We start from the raw sequence: 21,288 nt of genomic DNA on the forward strand, positions 1-21,288 counted from the left end.
TGCCTGCAAGTTTCCCTCCGTGGTGCCAATAAAATATTGCCAGGTCTGCTTCCAACTGAAGACAGTCCAACTTTAACAAAACTGACCTCACTGAGAAATACCAAACTCTGGAGGCATCATTTAAACCGTATACACATTTATTTAGCTTCCAAAGAGTCCCTTTTGCGTTTGGCGCCTCTTTTGCTAGATGGAGAAAACTTCCCTTTGAAGTTGGTGTCCCTGCAAAAAAGCAGCTTTAATATCAATGAACTTACATTCCCAATCATTTGTAGCTAATAGAGCTAAAAAGATCTTCAGCATAACTTTCCCTGCCATAGGTGAATCTACTCTTATATCCTGGTCACCCAATTTTTCTTCAAACTCTCGTGCCACTAGCCTGGCTTTAGCATTATAAGTCCCATCAGGAAGCACCTTTTCCGTGCATACCCACCTATGAGACAAAGCTGATTGTCCCCTACCTGGTGCCTCTGTGTATACCCCAAATTCTTTCCAGCTATGTAGTCCTTGCTGTTTGACATCCTTTATTGATTTATTGTCCAATTTGTTTAAAGCTACTAAGATTTCTCGATCACTTGGGCTTCTGCTCCTTGTAGCATTACCAGTCTGTGCCATATTCCTTGACCTTGTTAAGCTATGCCCTCTACCCTGCCTTTTGTCATGCTCCGGGCTGTTGCTGTTTGATCGCCCTCTCCCATTTATAGATGTCCTTTCAACAGTTCGTTATCTCTTCCTAGAGGCATGTTCACTCCCAGACCCCCTTTCTGAACTGATACTGCGCTTCTGTGCCTTCCATTTTTGTACTTCATGTTCCCAATCCATAGGCCTAACTTCCTGTCCTTTATCTTGTACATTTAACCAGTTTTTATATTTTCCAGTGGCCTTCCCTGCTCTACCTACAATCATTGCATCCCGCCATTGGCTGGCCCCTTCTGGCAAGTATGCAACTTTAGTACCAGCTTTTGGCAGTTGTCCTCTGGGACAAATTGCCTCACCTTGTTCGTCCAAATTACTGTGTCCATCTTCAGATACCCTGTCAACTTCAGCAACCTGGTCCTCACAATCATGCAACATACGGGTATGAGAAGTACGTGGTTCCTTGTCCTTTCCTACACTTTCCGAATCTGCAAATTTGTAGTCTGCGCCAACTAACCTTGAAGAGTGTACCCAAATAGTCTGCTTCCCATATTGTAAAATGACTGTTTTACCATCTTTACCTATCATCTTTCCCGGGCCTTACCACTCATTAAGTCCTTCTCTCTTATAGTATACCATATCTTCCTGATTGAAAATAGTTTCCGATGGTCGTACATTGTGTCTTGGAGCCTGCCGAATTCTTTCTGAAACTTCGGCTTTAAGGAGCACTCTTCTACTTGTGTGTAGTGGATTCAAATGCTCAGAAAAGGTAGAGCTAATCATAGTTCCCTCCCAAGCTGGAGGATGGTCACTCAGGACTGAAGGAATTTTTTGGGTTTCTACCAAAAACCAACTGATATGGACTATAGCCCCCGACCATCTGCAGTGAATTCTTGGCATGGACAGCCCCTGCTAGTGCTGATGTTAATTTACAGTTTGGTCAATCCGCCAATATTTTATAAAGCATCTCATCTACCCTGTGATACCTTTCACACACTGTTACTAAAGGGGCTTTCGGCTGCAGAATTCATAACTATTATATTCATGTTTTCACGCATACCTCAGAACTTGTCATTAGCAAATTCCACCCCCATTATCAGTGAGGAATTTCGCTGGCGGTCCCAATCCGGTCCCTATCCACTTCTCCATTACCTGATCCACAATTATTTTCTTTTCTTTACTGTATATGATTGTCAGCTGGCTAAACCTTGTTGCCAAATCTAGGAAATGTAAAATAAAAATGTTCTTTTTTTTTATCCCACACCTTTAAATCCATCGCCATAACTTCACTGAGATCCCTCACCAAAGGTAGACTCACTATCGGCCGTGATGGTGTCCTTCTGTATTTCTTACATATATCACATTTATCGCTTATGCCTCTATAAAGTTTAGCATATTTTCCATCCCTTATTCCTGCATCTCTTAGCAAAATTTTTAATCTTTGTGAAGAAGGGTGGGAAAACTGCTGATGCAATTTTAATACAATTTGCTTTTTGCCTTCCAAATCCCTATCCCCTGATGCTAATAACACTTCTTTAATCTCCATAGTAGAAAAGTTAGGTTTCATTAAAGGAATACAGTAATGTTCAGATTGCGTAAATTGTAAATCCACAGGTTTTCCAAATACAGTGGCCTTGTCATTTTCCATGTCTAGCTTCATTTGGGCTTTCTTCATCGATGGCCTGCTCAACAGTTACGGTATTTCACTAGACGCTACATCCGTACTGATGAAATGATTGACTGCAGCTTTCTTATGGGGAATCACTACCCTACTTAAAGATTTAAGGGTATTTTCAACTCCAAATCTAAAACTGGTGGAAATCTCAAATTCTTTAACCGTATTCCGGTCCTTGCCATTTCAGGAGTCCAGGTAGCATTTTAACCAGTCTATTCCAGGGACTGTAGATGTGCATCCGTTATCTAGCACAGCACATTTGAAGGATTCTGCCATCAGTACATTCATCACCGGGCTGAAACTTCTTGTAATTAATACAATGTCCTCTCTTTGGTCACTATCTCCATCTTCTTCTGAGTCTTCTGTCTCATGTTTAATCTCTTAAAACCTTATATCATTTAGGACAGTTTATTGCATTATGGCATTTTGAACCGCATCAAAAACACCAATTGAACCCCAGAAATGCCCAAGGTGTGGTTTTCCTTTTGTCGTAAATCCCTAATTCTTTTCTCCTGCCATTATTGTCCAAGTTGTTTCTATTCCCATTGTTTTTAGTTACAAATCTCCTTTCGTACTGACGCTTGCGTCCTGTTTCTAAATGATCTCGCCATCGTGTTAACATTGTATCCTCCATTTTCTGTCTTACCGCCGAATGGCTCATGTGCGTCATGAATGCTACCAGAAAGGAATGTTTTCCGAGGAATTTCTTTAGAGCTTCTGACATCTGTTCTAGCAGTGTGTGTCTTTCTTCAATCTTAAGTCCAGTTAGAACTAGAAGTCTGTCCATATTCGATACTTCGGCACAGCCTGGTAACTTGAACACCAGCACCGATTGGGGAATTTCTAGATCGAACCTTTGCAATCTTGTATATAGTCTACTGAATTCCATTATGTAATCTTTTCTTCCAACTTTCTAAATTTGTCAAAATCGGACCATGCTTTCTAAGCACTTAATAAATCATCTTTTTGATAGACCTTATCCGTAAAATCTAATAAAGTTTCCTAACCTTCATCTGTGTCCAAATGCTCAGGCTCCAACTCAAAATACTTTGCATCTTATTTTGCTTTCATATGGAAGCGAAAGTGCCAAAGCCATCCCGTTTCTCTTTGGCAAGGACGTAACCCGCATGGTTACTTCATTTTTCCATTGGTCATATATTTGACGTTTAGAAAGCATCGGTGGATAATCATACCTTGATACCCTACATTTTGGTTCAGCATTTTTTTTTATTTTTGAGTGACTCAAAACCATCCTGCTCTTAAGGTTAACTCCAAATACAGTCTCTTATCAAAAGAAAGCTTAGTTTCCAATCTTCTTACTTACAAGCAGGAACCATTCTCTGCTACCACTGTTAAGTTCCAATAATTGTTTAGAAATGAAGACCAAAACCAAGACAGACTCCTTCAGAAAGAGTTTTATTGCTTGTCATATAACTCTCCACCGACAGCACTAGTCTCAGCTGTTATCCCTTTTATACAACCAAAAATTCTTTCGAGTTAGCAACAGATTGCATGTAACTCTTTTCGAGTACATTCACAGTTCTTGGTTTCTAGGAGTGGGACATGAACCCACAACCCTCTGATTCAAAGGCGAGGGTGCTATGAACTGAGCCACAGCTGACACCTCTTTATACAACCAAATGGGTACTTAGTTAAACAACCTAATAATTAGCAATTAAACTTCTTCAACTGTTTCCTTGCCCTAATGTGCAGGAACTCACCAAGCCTCCTCAGACAACACTTTCCAAACTCACAACCGCTACCATTGAGAAGGACAAGGGTGGCAATCATATGGGAACAGCACCACCTTGAAGTTCCCCTCTGAGCCACTTACCATCCTAATTTGGAAATATATCGCCATTCCTTCACTGTTCCTGGGTCAAAATCCTGGAACTACCTCCCTAACAGCGCTCTGGGTGTACCTACACCACAGGGGACTGCAGCGGTTCAAGAAGGCAGCTCACCACCACCTTCTCAAGGGCTATTAGGGATGAGCAATAAATGCTGGCCTAGCCAGCGATGCCTACATCCCATGAATGAATAAAAAAATAACCCAGAGGGTAACCAATGCAGGCATCTCATATCAGAGCAGGGGATTGAGCAACCTCTAGCTCTGCTGAGGCCACAGTGTTAGCGCTGTGTAGAAATAATAGAAAGCATAGGAGAAGGATGTCTTAATACACAAGGGGATTCACTTGGGTGCTTCTAATAGTGTGAATGTTTCAATAGTCTTTATTTCAATTAAATCATTACATTACGTAAATTCCTCATTCTCATGGCCTCTACTTTGTTGCATATCCTATTCACCCTGGACAATTTCCTTCGGTAAATGGTATGGCTATCTTGATGAAGAGGAAAGGGTGTGAGTATGATAGTTGGCTGGTTGACCGTTGGAGTGACTTATGTTGCCAGGCAGCGGCATAGGATTATTGATGGATTCTTGGAATTCTGCAAGTACACTTGTTAAGTGAAGTGTGCCTGGATGAGCCCATCGTGCACTTCTCTGGCAGCCAGGTGTGTGGCTGCAAGTACCGTGGGAATATCTGGCTCCTTGAAGGAGGATGCCAGGCATTCTCCACCTTCCTTTTGTTCCAGCTCCATACTTCTCTGCAGCAACATGTTGTAAAGGACACAGCAACCACAACAACCCTGGAGACCCTTGTTGGGGCATTTTGACGGGTTCCTCTAGATCTGTCTAGGCACTTGTACCAGATTGTGACCTGTGGAAATCCAGCCAGTGATGGGTTTGGGTGGCCTCATCGTGGCAAAGTGAATATAATTTGCCACCTTGGAAAACAAGGCATCGGTTACCCGGGCAATGCAGTTGTGCACAGCCAACAGTGACATCCTGGAGATGTCTGCAGCAAAACATAAGAACTAGGAGCAGGAGCAGGCAATTCAGCCCCTCGAGCCTGCCCCGCCATTCATTACGATCATGGCTGATCTCATTTCAGCCTCAACTCCAATTTCTTGCCCTCTCCCCATAACCTTTCAACCCATTACTAATTAAAAATCTATCTATCTCCTCCTTAAATTTATTCAGCGTCCCTGCATCCACTGCACTCTTAGGTAGTAAATTCCACAGTTACACGACCCTTTGAGAAAAGTAATTCCTCCTCATGCCTGATTTAAATCTACCACCCTTAGCCTAAAACTATAGCCTCTCATTCTAGAATGCCCCAGAAGGGGAAACATCCCTGGAAGGAACCAGAGGCAAAGAAGTCCTGGCTTCTGGTGACCTTGGCAGTCACTGGTAGTGCTTGGGAACCTGCTCATCATGGGCAGAGGCCTGCTTCCAGAAGGTTACAGATATTTATCACGACATCCCACGAGAGCCTGAGCTTGCTGAGACACTTGCTCTGACATTGAGGAAGCTCAACCTCGATCTGTATGGCCTGTGCTGGGGTTTTCCCACCTTTGAGCTGGAGCTCTGTGCTCATCCCCTTTGCTCCCCGGAGCTGTGGAGAAGACAGCCACTGCTGCTTGTGTTGCTGCTCTTGCCTTGTCGCTGTGACAACTGAGATGGCTAATCCTGCTGCTCTCCTTCAAGCTACTGTAGCATAGGTTGCTCCCAAGTTGCCATGCAGTGTGACAGCCAGGATGTTCAAATGCACCTCGTGATACTCCAAGGTACATGAAAGTAATCCCGCAAAGTTGCAATTGCCTGCGAAACTATGATTTCTGCCTGATGGAACAAAATCCTGTCAGCACAAGCCTTTCCCCACAGTCTTGCCAATTTCAGTCTTTACAACAGGTCAGTTTCATTCAACAATCACTTTCCACTGTTCCCTTGCTTACTGCACCCTGGTAAGATCCAGAGAATCATGGAACCCATGTGCTGACAGCATAAATCAGAATGCAGTGTTAAACACAGACTTAATTGGCTGTTTGCATATCTTAATTACTTTCCTGACAGCTGGCCAGTTGTTTCCCATTCGCCTTTGAACACACCCGGGTGAAAGCTGTGTTCAGTGGGGTTCCACAGGTATTGGTGTTGGGTCCCTTGCTGTTTGTGGTATATATAAACAATTTAGACTTGAATGTAGGCGGGATGATCAGTAAATTCGCAGATGACACAAAAATTGGTGGGGTGGTAAATAGTGAGGAGGACAGCCTTAGATTACAGGAGGATATAGACAGGCTGGCCAGATGGGCTGATCAGTGGCAAATGGAATTTAATCCAGATAAGTGTGAGGTGATGCACTTGAGCAGGACAAACAAGGCACGGGAATAGAATTTAATCCAGATGAGTGTGAGATGATGCACTTGAGCAGGACAAACAAGGCACGGGAATACACAATGGATGGTGGGAACCTGGGAAGCACCGAGGATCAGAGGGACCTTGGTGTCTAAGTCCACCGGTCCCTTAAGGTAGCGGGACAGGTAGATAAGGTGGTTAAGAAGGCATATGGGATATTAGCCGAGGCATAGAATATAAGAGCAGGAAGGTTATGCTGGAACTGTATAAAATGCTAGTTAGGCCACAGCTAGAGTATAGCGTGCAGTTCTGGAATCTGCATTATAGGAAGGATGTGATTGCACTGGAGAGAGTGCAGAGGAGATTTACCAGGATGTTGCCTGGGCTGGAGAGTTATAGTTATGAGGAGAGATTGGATAGACTGGGATTATTTTCCTTGGAGCAAAGGAGATTGAGGGGGGACATGATTGAAGTGCATAAAATTATGAGGGACATAGATAGGCTAGACAGGAAGGAACTTTTCCCCTTGGTGGAGGGATCAACAGCCAGGGGGCTTAGATTTAAAGTAAGGGGCAGGAGGTTTAGAGGGGATGTGAGGAAGAATTTTTTTCACCCAGAGGGTGGTGGGAATCTGGAACTCATTGCCTGAAAGGGTGGTAGAGGCAGAAACCCTCATAACATTTAAGAAGTATTTGGATGTGTACTTGCGATGCCATGGCATACAAGGCTATGGGCCTAGTGCTGGAAAATGGGATTAGAATAGTTAGGTACTTGTTTGACCGGCGCAGACTCGATGGGCCAAACGGCCTTTTTCTGTGCTGTAGACCTCTATGACTCTAAGGCAAGATGATGTTGGGACCCGGACCCAATGTCAGTTGAAGGGGATTTCTTGCACACAGCCGAATTTGCCCCGCCTCGCCTGGGAAAATTCTCCAGGAACATAAATGGGCTATGCCATAAAACGGACAGGCCATGGATTTATGTCAGGGATTTCTTGTTGTTACCTATGGCAGCAGATTAAAATGTTTCATTTTTATGATAAAATTACACTAGTTGGGTCCAGGTGCTTCCCCACTGCCTCAAGAGTGAAGTAAATCAGAGAATGAACCACTCCGTAATGGCTGGCTTGAGTGGGCTTTGGGGACCTCTGGAGAAAATATTGGGCCCATCCCCATCCGGCCAGGGACAGACAACAGGATGGATGATCCAAGGAGAGAAACGTTGTAAATTATAAGGACATGTTCAAAAATGGGGAGGGCACATGCTAGGGAGGATAGCAGTGGGAGAGCCTGGTGCAGAGGGGATTTGGTGCAGGGGAGAGCAGAGGAGGGGCTTGGTGTGGGGGAGAGCAGTATCGGCGGGGTGGCTCGGTGCGGGGTAGAGGAGCGGGTGGTATCAGTGTGGGGGACTCACGGTTTTATGTGTTACTGCATGGTATAAAAGCCCATAAGTTCAAATGGTTGGAAACCCCTTGACATTGGGTATTAAACTATTTTAGCTTCATTCCATTTCTTTGTCCTGATGTAGAATTGGTTGCTCTGATTGTTTGCAGTAATCTGTTGATGTGCAGTGGAAGATTTGGCAATGTTAGCACATCATCCAATTTATGTACTTGTTATTTTTGTGTGATTTAATGTTTTTCATTATAATGTTCTAGGCTCTGATGTCCGAACAGATTCCAAAAACAACTCAACCCCTAAACTGAAGGTAAGTTTCCTTAATTAAGTAGTTCTCACCATGAAGGATGTGCTGGCCCTGGAGAGGGTCCAGAGAAGGTTCACGAGAATGATCCCAGGAATGAAAGGCTTAACATATGAGGAACGTTTGAGGACTCTGGGTCTATACTCGATGGAGTTTAGAAGGATGAGGGGGGATCTGATTGAAACTCACAGAATACTGAAAGGCCTGGATAGAGTGGACGTGGGGAAGATGTTTCCATTAGTAGGAGAGACTAGGACCCGAGGGCACAGCCTCAGAGTAAAGGGAAGACCTTTTAGGACAGAGATGAGGAGAAACTTCTTTAGCCAGAGAGTGGTGAATCTATGGAATTCATTGCCACAGAAGGCTGTGGAAGCCAGGTCATTGAATGTATTTAAGACCGAGATAGATAGGTTCTTGATTGGTAAGGGGATCAAAGGTTATGGGGAGAAGGCGGGAGAATGGGGTTGAGAAACTTATCAGCTATGATTGAATGGCGGAGCAGACTCGATGGGCCAATTGGCCTAATTTCTGCTCCTATGCCTTATGGTCTTATGTGTTAATGTCTACGGAATGGAGTTCCTATTAGGGTCCAAGTTGTTGGGATGTATGAAAGGCTTCTGAAGAGCAGCGAGTTCAGGCAACTAAAATGCAAATACATATCCTGAGGATTTTCCTAATTTACACATTTAAGCAGAAACCACTTTCCCTTTGGGCTCTGGACCTAAATATATTTGCATTTTCCTGACGTTCTTTTAAATTCCATCGTTCTTCCCTTAATTCTCTGCTGTTGACACAGACTCTTGCTGGGACAAGATTCCAATGGTCCCAACAACTCTCCAGTACCTTAATAAGGGCACTTCTTGCATGAACCTCGGCATGGGATGATAGCAGACTGTCCACCTCAGTACATCACAACTATCCTGTTATTAACAAGGCTGTGGCCATCTGTGATAGAGATGAGGATCCCTTGGTGTTTTTTTTCTCTGCGGAGCCTGTTGAGGCCAATTGTAGTGTCTCAACTTGGGTCTGATGACTCTCCACAGACCAGAGAACCAGCTTTCTATTTTGTTTACTAAGTAAACTTCAGTGATAGTGCGATTGATTATCCTTCTGGGGGTAGTTGGTTTTTCACTATGGATGAAAAAGACTAACTTATTTTGGTTAGATTGATGTGGCGCAGGTGATGTAACTGTCAGTACATTCGGATGCAGTTGCACACTGTAGCAATGATGTGTTGCTGATTTCAGCCAGGAGCCGCAGAGTATCGAGTGAAGGCAGGGTGCTGCCTGTTCAAGAATGGCGAAGATTTGGAGTCAGCCCATTCTGTCAGTCATTGTTGTATAGAATGAAGGGATAGTAGGGTAGTGGGTAACAATAAGGAGTTATCTTGTTGATCTGTTCTCTCTCTCTTTGGTAGCTGAAATGGAAGTGTAAGAAGGATGACGAATCAAATGGTGGTTACTCTCATGAATACCTCCTTTCAATTTTGAAGAAGGTAAGTTGTTTTCTAGAATCCTGCATTCAAGAGGCCAACAGGATCAAGAGGCCTTCCCTCCCCCTTTCCCCAATACCAATGCCTAACACACACCCCAAGTTTGTCAGCAAAAATACTGAATGACCTGAATAAAGCAATTTAGTACTGGTACACCTCTTCAGGTTTTTAAATCCATGCTACTCATCTACAGTTACATGGAGTGTGTAACAGGCCATTTGGCTAACCTGGTCCTTGCTGGTGTTCTTCTACCTACGAGTTTCTTCCCACTCATCTATCAGCTTATCCTTCTGTTCCTTTCTTCCATGTGTTCATCTTCCTCTTTAATGCATCAAATGTACTGGTGAGCCAGTTGTGTTATTAGAATAATCTTACCATTTTTCCTGATGCTAACCTACAAATGATCAGTTGTATTGAATTAAATTTTACAGCATGCCCTGGTGGGATTTGAATTCTGAACCTCTGGGCTGATAGTTCACCAATATAACCTCTATCCTATCAATTGGTGACAGTGTCACAGAACTGATTCCTGTTGACTGGTAAGAGTTGAGAGGAAAAAAATCCAGATATTTAACCTCAGATTGAAATGCTGCAGCAATCATCACTTTCATCCACTGTTCGTATACTCACCACAGTCAGAGTAGATGTCTTTCTCTCTCTTTTTCAAACAATGGGGGCACTCCAGTCAAATCGCATTGGAAGCTGTCATTGAAAATGAAGTTATCGTCTACAGCTTTGAGTTGTGAAGTCCTGTTTTGGTCTTCAATTTACCTGACTCTGCATTCACTGGCAGACGCATCCACAGGAAAATAATTGTTAAAATACTTGAATGCATGACTGCGTGGCAACCTCCATTTGGAAGCTAAATTTTGTTTGCCGATTTAAGTTTTGAGATTTAAAATTCTCCATATCCAAATATCACAACTGCAGATCTTACCAGCTTTGAGGAATTGGGGTAGTGAGGGCAAGATTATGAGGACAAGAGATTAGGATGTGATGCATCATGAAAATAAACTGAAATAACTCGATTCCTAGGATCTGGAGTTTATTTGTGAACCAAAAGAATGCAGACCACCCAGTTCATATGTTACCTGAAGAATTATTCTTTATCCAAGATGTTAGTTATCATGTCAGAATGGTGCCTTGTAAGATCTATATACTGCTACAAACTGCAGGATGATGTGGATGTAACTAAGGAGGGACAAGGGTTTTAATAATAGCTTGAGATCAGCAGTGCGATATGCTTTAAAAATATTCCTGTCTAAAAGGCTGATTCTAATGCTGAATATCTAGCTGCAAGCCACTCTGCAAGGAAATCACACTCAGATTTTTGTATGAGTTCATTTAATCTGTAAACTAGACACCTCTTGTAAGCATTTCCATTCCAGCAACTGTCCAAGTATGAAGTTTCTGAGCACTTTTTTTTAAGTCTGATTTCCAACTTTGGTCTGATCTTTAAGCACTGCTGACCGTCCAGTCACGAACTTCCTGAAATTTACCCAGTCTAAGAAAGTGGGTCCCAGTAGACCTCCCCATGTTCAGTGACTATATGGTGCAAGATGGATGCTTTCTTGTTCAGTGCTGGGGAAGAACACAGCATGCTGTTGTGCTGGGTCAGTGACCACGAGCTCAAAGGGAGCGCTGGAATCTGACACTTGCACATCTGTTTGCAGAAATTGAAATTGTCTACATATGGACAGTGGGTGAGCATATGGTTTGCTAAATCTTCTGTTGGCACTAGATGACATTGACCACCACAGAACGCCATCCCAGTGAGATACTGTGCTTGGGGAGGAAGGGAGAAATCCAACCAAATGTTTACATCTAGTGTTGATTTTCAAACGTTTCCATGTGGGGAGGATACCTTCAAATATTATCCCTGCTCCAAGGTTCCTTGTCCCTATGTTTGAATGACAGTGTTAGCCATCCATTGCAGAAAACACATTTGTTATTGTAGAGCAACAGAAATATTATATCTATGTTGACAAACATGAAAAGATACTGAAACCTGGGAGGCTGATGGGTGCCCGAGATCTAGTTTGAAAACAATGATTGGTAACAGAGGACCCCGTCTGCAGCAATATAAATGAGATGCAATAATCAATAACTCACCTTAAGCAATGGATCACACTTAAACCCTTCAGCTATTGCAGGATGGCCAAAGTCCTGCCACCTGTTAACCTAAAGGCGCTGAGCTTCCTATTTGTTCCATACCCAGGTTTCAGTATCAAGGTAGCAACTGATCAAAAATGACTCTTCTCCCATGCTCCACTTTTGCAAGAGGCTTAACCTTTTGTGTGTGCATTGATTTGAGCAAGACACGGTTTGCGTTCTCAGGTCAAGAATTCCAAGGGGAATGGCAATGAACAGGGGTTAGTGACTGGACAGCACAAAAACTAACAAATCAAATGAAGGAATTCACCAACCAACCCCTCTCGCCCTCCATACGAAAGATCCCCTTCCCATTTTGCCCTACACCCTCCACAGTCAGAGACCACCCTGACACTAATGGCTTCCTATGGAGGAAACAGATTCAATGCTGATTATAGCCTCATGGAAAGAATAATATAAAATTTTAAGTTCTGTGTTTATTTTTTAAAATCTTTTCTGTTTCTTTCACATCTCTCTCTCTCTCTCTCTTTCTCTTTCCCCACCACCCCCTCACCCAGATGAGCACAAGTACAAAGCTATGACAGCAATGCAAGAGGGAAGAAGGCAATAAGTGTAGAGAAATATAGAGTAGCACTGACTTAAAATCTTAACATTAACATGCAAAAAACTACCAACTTGATCCTTAGGCATTTGCCATTGCTTGAATAGATGTTCTGTTTAACTGTTTGCCCCTACATTTTTTCTTTGGGTTGAGGGTTATGTTGCGTGGAAGTTACTAAAAGATAACAATGCTTTAACAGCCAGTGCTGGCAGATGCTCAGGCAGAGTTGGTATCGGATATTGATCAAGGGATATTTCTTCCTGCAGTATGGAGAAGTTTTGAACTTGCTCATATCCAGTAAAAAGAAAGGCACTGCTATTGTGGAATTCTCCTCAACCAAGACCGCCGTGAGTATCGCACCTCTCCACTTTTCCACATGAAAGGGATCTGTGTGGTTCCGCTTTAACCTCCCCATTCTCAACGCTCACCAAAGGCCTCAGTAAGATAGCTGTGCCACCTGGACCTAAAGATAATAGGCTTAGCCCCCAAGCTTAGATGGTATTAAGTACTCAGTACTATGCTGAAAAGTTTTCAAAATGCAAGTTTTGTTACAGTTGTACCAGTTTTACAGTTGGTGAGACCGCATCTAGAGTATTTTGTGCAGTTTTGGTCTCTATACTTAAGAAAGGGTATAATTGCATTAAAAGCTGTTCAGAGAATGTTCACTTGATTGATTCCTGTGATGGAGAGGTTATCTTCTGAGGTAATGTCAGACACAACTCTCCAGGTTGGGCCTGTATCTTTTGGAGTTTAGAAGAATGAGGTGATCTTATTGAAACATACAAGATCCTGAGGGGACTTGAGAGGATGTTTCTCCTTATGGGAGAGACTCGAACTAGGGGACACAGTTTAAAAATAAGGAGTCTCCCATTTAAGATGGAGATTAGGAGATTTTTTTTCGCTCAGAGGGTCATTTGTCTGTGGAATCCACCCCCCGCTACCCCACCGAGAGCAGTGGAGGCAGGGTCATTGAATATTTTAAGGCTGTGTTATATAGACCTGCCCCTTTACTTCCCCCCCTCCTCACCATCCAAGGGCCCAAACACTCCTTTCAAGTGAAACAGCATTCCACTTGCACTTCCCTCAATTTAGTCTACTGCATTCGCTGCTCCCAATGTAGTTTCCTCTACATTGCACTTAGCAAGATGCACAAACAGAAATTGGGGGAAACTTGGGGGAGGAAATTGGATTTTTGGGTGCTACAAGGCCCCTTAAAGCTCTGAAATGGGGTTTGTGGCACATGCACACACTTCTAATGCATAGTGTCCCAGATGCCATATTGGTGAACTGAAGTGATAAGGGGCCCAGAAACTGGCGAAGCACAAGGGCCCATGATTTCTCTACCTGCTCTGCATTTGAGGGTGGTGGTTGGTGGTGGGAGTGGACAAGTGAAGACACGTAAACTTTGTTCCCATTAATTAATTACCTGTTCCCAATAATTCCCCTATATCACAAGCTGCTACTTCTGCTCTGATCCACTAATTAGACATTATAAATGACGCTTTCCAAACACCCACACACATGAAATTCAAGCTGGACAAAGCTGTGTATAAAATATATTAAAAACATCTGAGACTGACTTGTCTGGGCCTTGGGGTGCAGGATCAGTTTTCCCTTTTCCCCATAGACTATTGATTGGACACCCCTACACTAAATTACATGGTGAGGAGACTCTCTCAGATTCCCCCTCCTCCCAATTTTGATCTAAATGCACTGACTGTTGCTGGGCTACAATCATAATTAATCCTCTTGCAGTTCATCCCAGTGATAGCTTTCATATGTGTCTTAAAAAACAAGTGTCAACAGGCTGTTTAACTGTGAGTGACTTCACAGCCAAGTGATGCCACCCACAGCCAAGACACCACACCTGCACTTTGCTGTTGATTAGAAGCATCAACATGGCGGGTCAAGTTAGTTAGCACAGACTGAATCTTGACCTGCAGATTTACCAAACAAGCTACAAGGGAGAGGTCCTGCTTTTTATTGTTTAAAACCTATTCTTGCTCGTAACACTATTTTATTTTAAGATCATAAGATCAAGGACTAAAGCCCATTGTCATATATGCATTTGTTTTTAGATGAAGTGAGTGAATATTTTGCCCTCTGCAAACACACTCACCAATAGAGCAAATACAAAATAGGAGCAGACGGGAGGGTCGGTTTAGCAATTTACAAAAGCTTTACTGAGTTGCCAGTCTCATATGAAGCAATGCCCTGCAAATGCGACACACTCCCTCACCGGGAGGAAGAAAGTAATGTCTCTGGTGGAGACCTGAGCCTGCCTCACTTGCTCATTCTGAGCCACAGTTGATTTGTGGCATAGGGTGGAAGCTGGGAGTTGGGACCTTACACGGCATAACGAGGAGTCACCTTGATGGAGGATATCAGTGATTGCAGGCCTATGAAGGAGAAATGATCAATTGCTATCAGCTCTAAAAATTATCAGTGCTAACCAAGCCACTCTTCATTTTGAACAGGAGCTTGCTTTTAAGAATGAGACAGGTCTAACAAGTAACCCACTGAAGATCTCCTGGCTGGAAGGACCACCCCCTCCAAACACCACAAGCAATGCTGCATCATCATCTTTGGAGACAAGTACACCTAACCTGTTCCAGGTAGGATAATGTCAGAGACATCCAAGCCTGGCTTTTTATATCTGTCGGATATGGGTGGGGACAGTAATGAGCTTGGTTCTTGGTTGTATGACCCTCATTGGTAGAATTGCTGTGACATTTGGTCCTGGACTCAGGTGGAGAATGGTTAATTAGGCAAGGCACTGGAGGCAGATTGGCAGCATGGAACTATACCTCAGCAAGCCCCCAGTGTCTTCAGAAGAGGAGGAGAGAAAATTGGAAGTTTTTTTTTCTTGAAAATGTTAGGTAAAAATCTAAAACATCTGTGAGGCACACAGGCTTCACACACTTCAGTCAGCATGCTTCAGCTATAAACATGTTCAATATATTCAAATTAGAGATATTGTTTAAAAATGGAATCCACGGCCATTTTAGACATGGCCCCTTTTCTATATCAAAGCGTCCCAAGAAAAAGCCATCAGGCTGGCTGTTGATGGTTCTGCATTGTCATCGTCAGAAGGTTGTTGGTTCAAACCCCCACCCAGGTCTTAAGCATGCAATCAAAGCTGACAAACTGAGTAATATTAAACTGAGGTGGTCTTTCCTTGTTTGAAGGGCAGGAAGCTCTCTTATCAATGTATATGCATAAGATCAAGGACTAAAGCCCATTGTCATATAATGCATTTGTTTTTAGATAAAGTGTGTGAATAGTTTGTCCTCTGCAAATACACTCACCAATAGAGCAAATGCAAAATAGGAGTGGGTGGGTGGTTCAGTTTAGCAATTAACAAAAGCTTTACTGAGTTGCCAGTCTGCAAATGCCACACACTCCCTCACCGGGAGGAAGAAAGTCATTTCTCTGGTGAAAACTGAGCCTGTCTCATTTGCTCATTCTGAGCCACAGTTGATTTGTGGCAAAGGGTGGAAACTGGGGGTTGGGACCTTACACAGCATGTGTTCCTCAACACTGAACAGAAACCCAAGCCTGTATATCTTTAAAAACGTCATTCTTATTACTATTTCCTATTTTTAAACTGAACTTCTCTGCTGAACGAATACAATTAAGTTGGATGATCCTCTATCTGGAAATTATCCCCAACAGCCTCCATAACAAAGAATTTTCTTCTCAGTTTCGGGAATGCCACACCTCATTATGCCAAAGGAGCTTCTAACAGATCACCTGGGACTGTACAGACCAATTTCAAAGGGAGCTACAGGAATTCCATTTGCATTTGATAAAGCTAATCTTGCTAGCAGGGTCTATAAGTCTGCTAAGACAATGGCTTCCCAAACACCAGACCCTCAACACGAATGGCACCCCTTTCAACCCATAATGGCTGAGACATTATCAGCCCTGAAAACAAAGCCAAATTCCAGATGCTGGATAAACACCCTTTGTTGAAGCCGCTGTGAAGAAGGAAGGTCACATAACCCAAGACTCTGGCCTTTGGAACAGTTTAATGTCACCTTTCTGTTTGACATCCAGTTGGCAGGCCACACAGAAGCAAGCTCTGTCCAGGTTGGACCACCAGCCCATCTAACTTGACTCTACTGGAAGATTTTGTATCATTGACTACAGAACTGACGCCATCTCTGCGTACCTACTTCATCTTGTGACATCAACATGACCTGAGAAAGTAACTCTTAGAACACTGGTCTCCAGCCAGCCAATCGTCGAATGCCTTTGTGAAAGACTTCTTCATTCGACTCTGACTTTGGAACTCTGGAATTCATGTGAACCAATATTCATTTTCAGTGTGGTCTTTGTTATTATAAAACCTCCTTTTTCTCTATCCCTCCCTTCACTGTGTGAATGCAGAATGGGAAGCTGCAAATACTCCTTTTTGCAGGATTTTAATGTGTAAAAATAGACTAACCTTTGGTGTTAATCCTAACTCGAGTTTGTTAATAGATTATTAGTAAAATTGGATAACGCAAAAACTGTGAGGTTGGGATTATACGTCACTGCTTATTCTTAAAAAAACTAATTCAAAACACCTTCTGTTTACGGGCAGTTGGTAAGAGAAAAACAGTGCTGTTTGAACTGACCCCCTCCTGTTCGTAACACATACATACCACATTCAGCTGATTTATATTGTATCCTAGTAGTGGTGTATGTTACATCTGTATAAATTCATGAGGTTTTAACCCTGTAGAAAAAGCCTCTTAATTAACCTGTATGAAATCAACTGGTAGTAAATTTACAGCAGTGAGACTTTGTAGCCTGGGAGAGGCACACAACTACAGTTTACATGATATAATGTTTTCAGTTTAATAAAGCTAGCAATTTACAACCATCTGGTCATCTGCAAAATTTCTCCACCAAACAGAAATTCAACATTGATTGGCCTACAAATTTTTTAGCCCACAACCCCACAGAGTGAGCAGATGCCCTAAAGGAAAAGAAAGTTAATTGCTAAAGATGCTCCAGACTCCCAGACTATCTGTGAGCAATGCAAGAAAATCAGCTAGCTTGATAAAAGTATGCATATATTACAAAGAGAACACAGAAATTATAAGAGGTATTGATAAAGTAAATTGGAGGAAAATATTCTCACTGTTTGGCAAGTCCAACTAACTAAAGGGCAAAAATTTTACAGACGTCACCAAAATTAGAAGTAGTTTACACAGTTGTTAAGACTTAATAGAAGTGAAAATCAGATGGGTTCTATAACTAGCAGGCAATCTACTCTGACTGTACCACCCAAGCGGTGAAGGTGATAATTGCCATCAGAATGTCCTACAGAGAGCAGAATTCATGCTAGCTTTTAAAAGGAAATAATTATTTTCAAGGATATTGGAAATAAATCAGAGAGGTGGTATAAGCATGATGGGCCAATGACCTTATTCTTTATGCTGTAATGTTATTTGATTTTGTAAGCCTGTTACAGATTGAGGTGCATTGTAGATTATCTTTGGGTTCATTGGTCTCAATCACTTCCATAACATAGAATTTAACCTGCACTGTCAGGTACAGTGTCTCAAAACCAGCAATCTCGGGATCGAGGCCATACTGGATTTCAGATCTTGTCAGGTTTCGGGTCGGGTGGTTCGGTTTTGGCTGGGCCGAGCCGAGTCTGGTGGGGTCAGGCATTACTTGGAGCACAGGAATAGACAGCACGGGAAGCAGCAAAGTCAATAAATAGTCAAGCCCCACAATGCGCCTATGCAGCACCTAACCGAATTGTCCAGGTAAGTTTTCATTTTTTCCAATTAAAACTGATGCATGTTATATACTAAATATGTCTAGTATTCGGACAACTCCGGGTTTTGGACAGCTGGATTTGAGACAATGCACTGTACTTACTTGTATAATCCAACGTGTAAAAATCGTAATCCACTCATAAACTAGACCATGCACTCGTATTTTGGTTGCCATCAATCTCTCTGGAGACCAAGGCCTGAATCTTACGTTCAGCGTGTAGGGGCGGGCCCCACACACCGACACGTACAATGACGTGTGGTGACATTGAGCGTCCGTCCCAACACCACCGCGAGTCATTCCGATCCTCAGTTCGGTGAGCACACACCAGACCCGGCTGAACTGCCACAGGCCTATTAAGGCCATTATTTAATTGAGGTATTTGTCAGGGCTGCCCGTCCAACTTTAAGGTTGGCGGGCAGGTGAAGACCCAGACGGGCTTCGCGTTTTTCATGGAACCTCATCCACAGGCGGGATGAGGTTTCATGAAGGGTTTATAAGTTTAATAAAAAATTTTATTAAAATTCAATGACATGTCCCAGCTCATGGGGACATGTCTGAATATTTTTTTCATTCTTTTTGTCAATTTTTAATAATCAAAATAATCAGCTCCGTGCCTCGGAGATTTTTGCATGCGAAAGCGCGCTGGCCCTGACCCTCCCTCTTCGCCCCGCCTGCACAGGTAGCGCTAAGCGCTCCCGGGTGCACATCACACTGGGCAGGCCTTAATTGGCCCACCCACGTAAAATGGCGGCGTGCAGCCGATTGCAGGTGGCGATCGGCTATGCACCCACCTGCTTCCGAACCGCCCAGCCGACGGGGAGAAAATTCTCCCCCAATTAAGTTAATATTCATTAATATAAATCATTAAGCAGTGACTGAACATACAAAGCACCAGTTATGTTCACTCAGTACAACTTGCCTTCACATAACAATAGGAAATCAAGAAAACATAAAATTTTCCCACATTAGTGGGTCATCTAACTCGACTTAAATAACTTCTAACTGTTCTCCAGCATCTAACCTCTTCACCTCAGTGTAAACCCTCACAACTTTCACTTTTACAAATTGCCTGCCAGCCCATTCTCCTGTTTCAAAATACCTATCTTTATTTATCTTGCTCTTCGCTAACACGGATCAAAGAGATTTCCATGCTTGTGAGATATTATTTGATTGAGTAGACAAGCAAACAAATTGCATATTATTTAGGCTCTGGGGGGAAACCACATCCATTTAATATATTTTATGCTTCTTATCTGGGTGGCTTATCGCCATGTGCTTTGCTTTAAAAAAATTGAAAGTAACTAACTTCAAACCCTTTAAATGGGAAAAATTGTCAAATACCTGAAACATGAGAGAATCATAGCTGCTGCTGTTCAGTTTTTTATTCAGAATATTGAACCTTTACAATTAAGAAGCATTGTGAAAGTGCAGTTATTGTTTGATGTTCATGGTAACTGCGAATATCACTTTATCACTACCACTTAAGGCTCTGATACCCTGAATGGGGTTCAAGTGCTTAAGTGGAACAAGGTATTGATGGTGGAAGCTTAACCTCTGAAATATGGTTTGTTCTTAACATCAGAAACCCTTGGCAATACTGACAAGGTGTTGAAGACAAAACTACTGAAAGTTCCTAACCGCAAACTTACATGCTGATGAGAAAAATGCAGCAACTGTGGTAGCGAACTGCCCTTTTCAAAGCGGCGATATCACCAGAGATCATGAACATAAGAACATAAGAAACAGGAGCAGGAGTAGGCCATTCGCCCCTCAAGCCTGCCCCGCTATTCAATAAGATCATGGCTGATCTGCCCCAGGCCTCAACCCCTCTTTCATTCCAGCTCCTCAGAGCCCTCAACTCCCCGATGTTTCAAAAATCTGTCTACCTCCTCTTTAAATACTTTCAGTAATCTAGCCTCCACAACTCTCTGGGGTGGAGAATTCCAAACATTCACTACCCTCTGAGGGAAGAAATCCCTTCGCATCTCAGTTTTAAATGAGTATCCCCTTATTCTGTATCCATTTCGATATTCTCCCGCTAGTGGAAACACCTTCTCAACACCTACCCTGTCACACCCCCTCAGAATCTTGTATGTTTCAGTAATATCACCCTTCATTCTTCTAAACTCTAATGAATAAAGGCCTAACCTGTTTAGCCGTTCTTGATAAGTCAACCCCTTCACCCCAGGAATCAGCCTAGTGAATTTCTCTTGAACTGCCTCCAATGCCAGTATATCCTTCCTTAAATGTGGGGACCAAACTGTACATAGTACTTCAGGTGTGGCCTCACCAAAACCCAGTACAGTTGTAACAAGACTTCCCTATTTTTAAATTCCAACCCCCTAACAATATAGGCCAAAATTCCATTTGCCTTCTTAATTAGTTGTTGCACCTGCATGCTAACTTTTTGTGTTTCACGCACAAGACCACCCAGATCCCTCTGTGCTGCACTTTTTTTGGAGTTTCTCTCCATTTAAATAATAGTCTGCCTTTTGATTCTTGCTACCAAAGTGCATGACCTCACACTTTCCTACATTAAAATCCATCTGCCAAGTTTTTGCCCACTCACTCAACCTATCTATGTCCCCTTGCAGATTCCTTATTTCCTCATCATAACATGCCCTCCCATCTATTTTTGGATCATCAGCAATTTTGGATACATTACACTCTGCCCTCTCCTCCAAGTCATTCATATCGATAGTGATTAATTGAGGCCCTAGGACTAATCCTTGTGGCACTCCACTAGTTACATCTTTCCAACCTGAAAAAGACCCATTAATCCCGACTCTCTGTCTTCTGTGTGTTAACCAATCGTCATTCCATGCTAATACATTACCCCCAATACCATAGCTCCTATCTTGTGCAATAACCATTTATGTGGCACCTTATCGAATGCCTTCTGGAAATCCAAATACACTACATCTACCGGTTCCCCTTTATCAACTTTGCTTGTTATATCCTCAAAGAGCTTTAGAAAATTTGTCAAACATGATTTCCCTTTCATAAAACCATGTTGACTCTGTTTGATTGTGTTACGCTTTTCTAAATGTCCTGCTATTTCTTCCTTAATAATGGACTCCAGCATTTTCCCAACCACA

General features: G+C 42.7%; 1 protein-coding gene across 6 annotated transcripts in view; it reads left to right on the forward strand.

The window, feature by feature from the left end:
- Window positions 1-21,288, forward strand: part of dnajc17 (DnaJ (Hsp40) homolog, subfamily C, member 17) — a 209,390-nt gene that overhangs the window by 84,655 nt on the left and 103,447 nt on the right. For 3 of the 6 annotated variants that reach the window (XM_078563034.1, XM_078563033.1, XM_078563032.1), the window contains 4 exons: window positions 8,164-8,213; window positions 9,625-9,702; window positions 12,679-12,759; window positions 14,890-15,027. In XM_078563034.1, coding sequence (XP_078419160.1) covers window positions 8,164-8,213; window positions 9,625-9,702; window positions 12,679-12,759; window positions 14,890-15,027 — 347 coding nt within the window. The other 3 variants (XM_078563035.1, XM_078563036.1, XM_078563037.1) reach the window with 3 other exon arrangements.

Source organism: Cetorhinus maximus, chromosome 18 (genome assembly GCF_964194155.1).
Source record: "Cetorhinus maximus chromosome 18, sCetMax3.hap1.1, whole genome shotgun sequence".
NCBI lineage: Eukaryota > Metazoa > Chordata > Chondrichthyes > Lamniformes > Cetorhinidae > Cetorhinus > Cetorhinus maximus.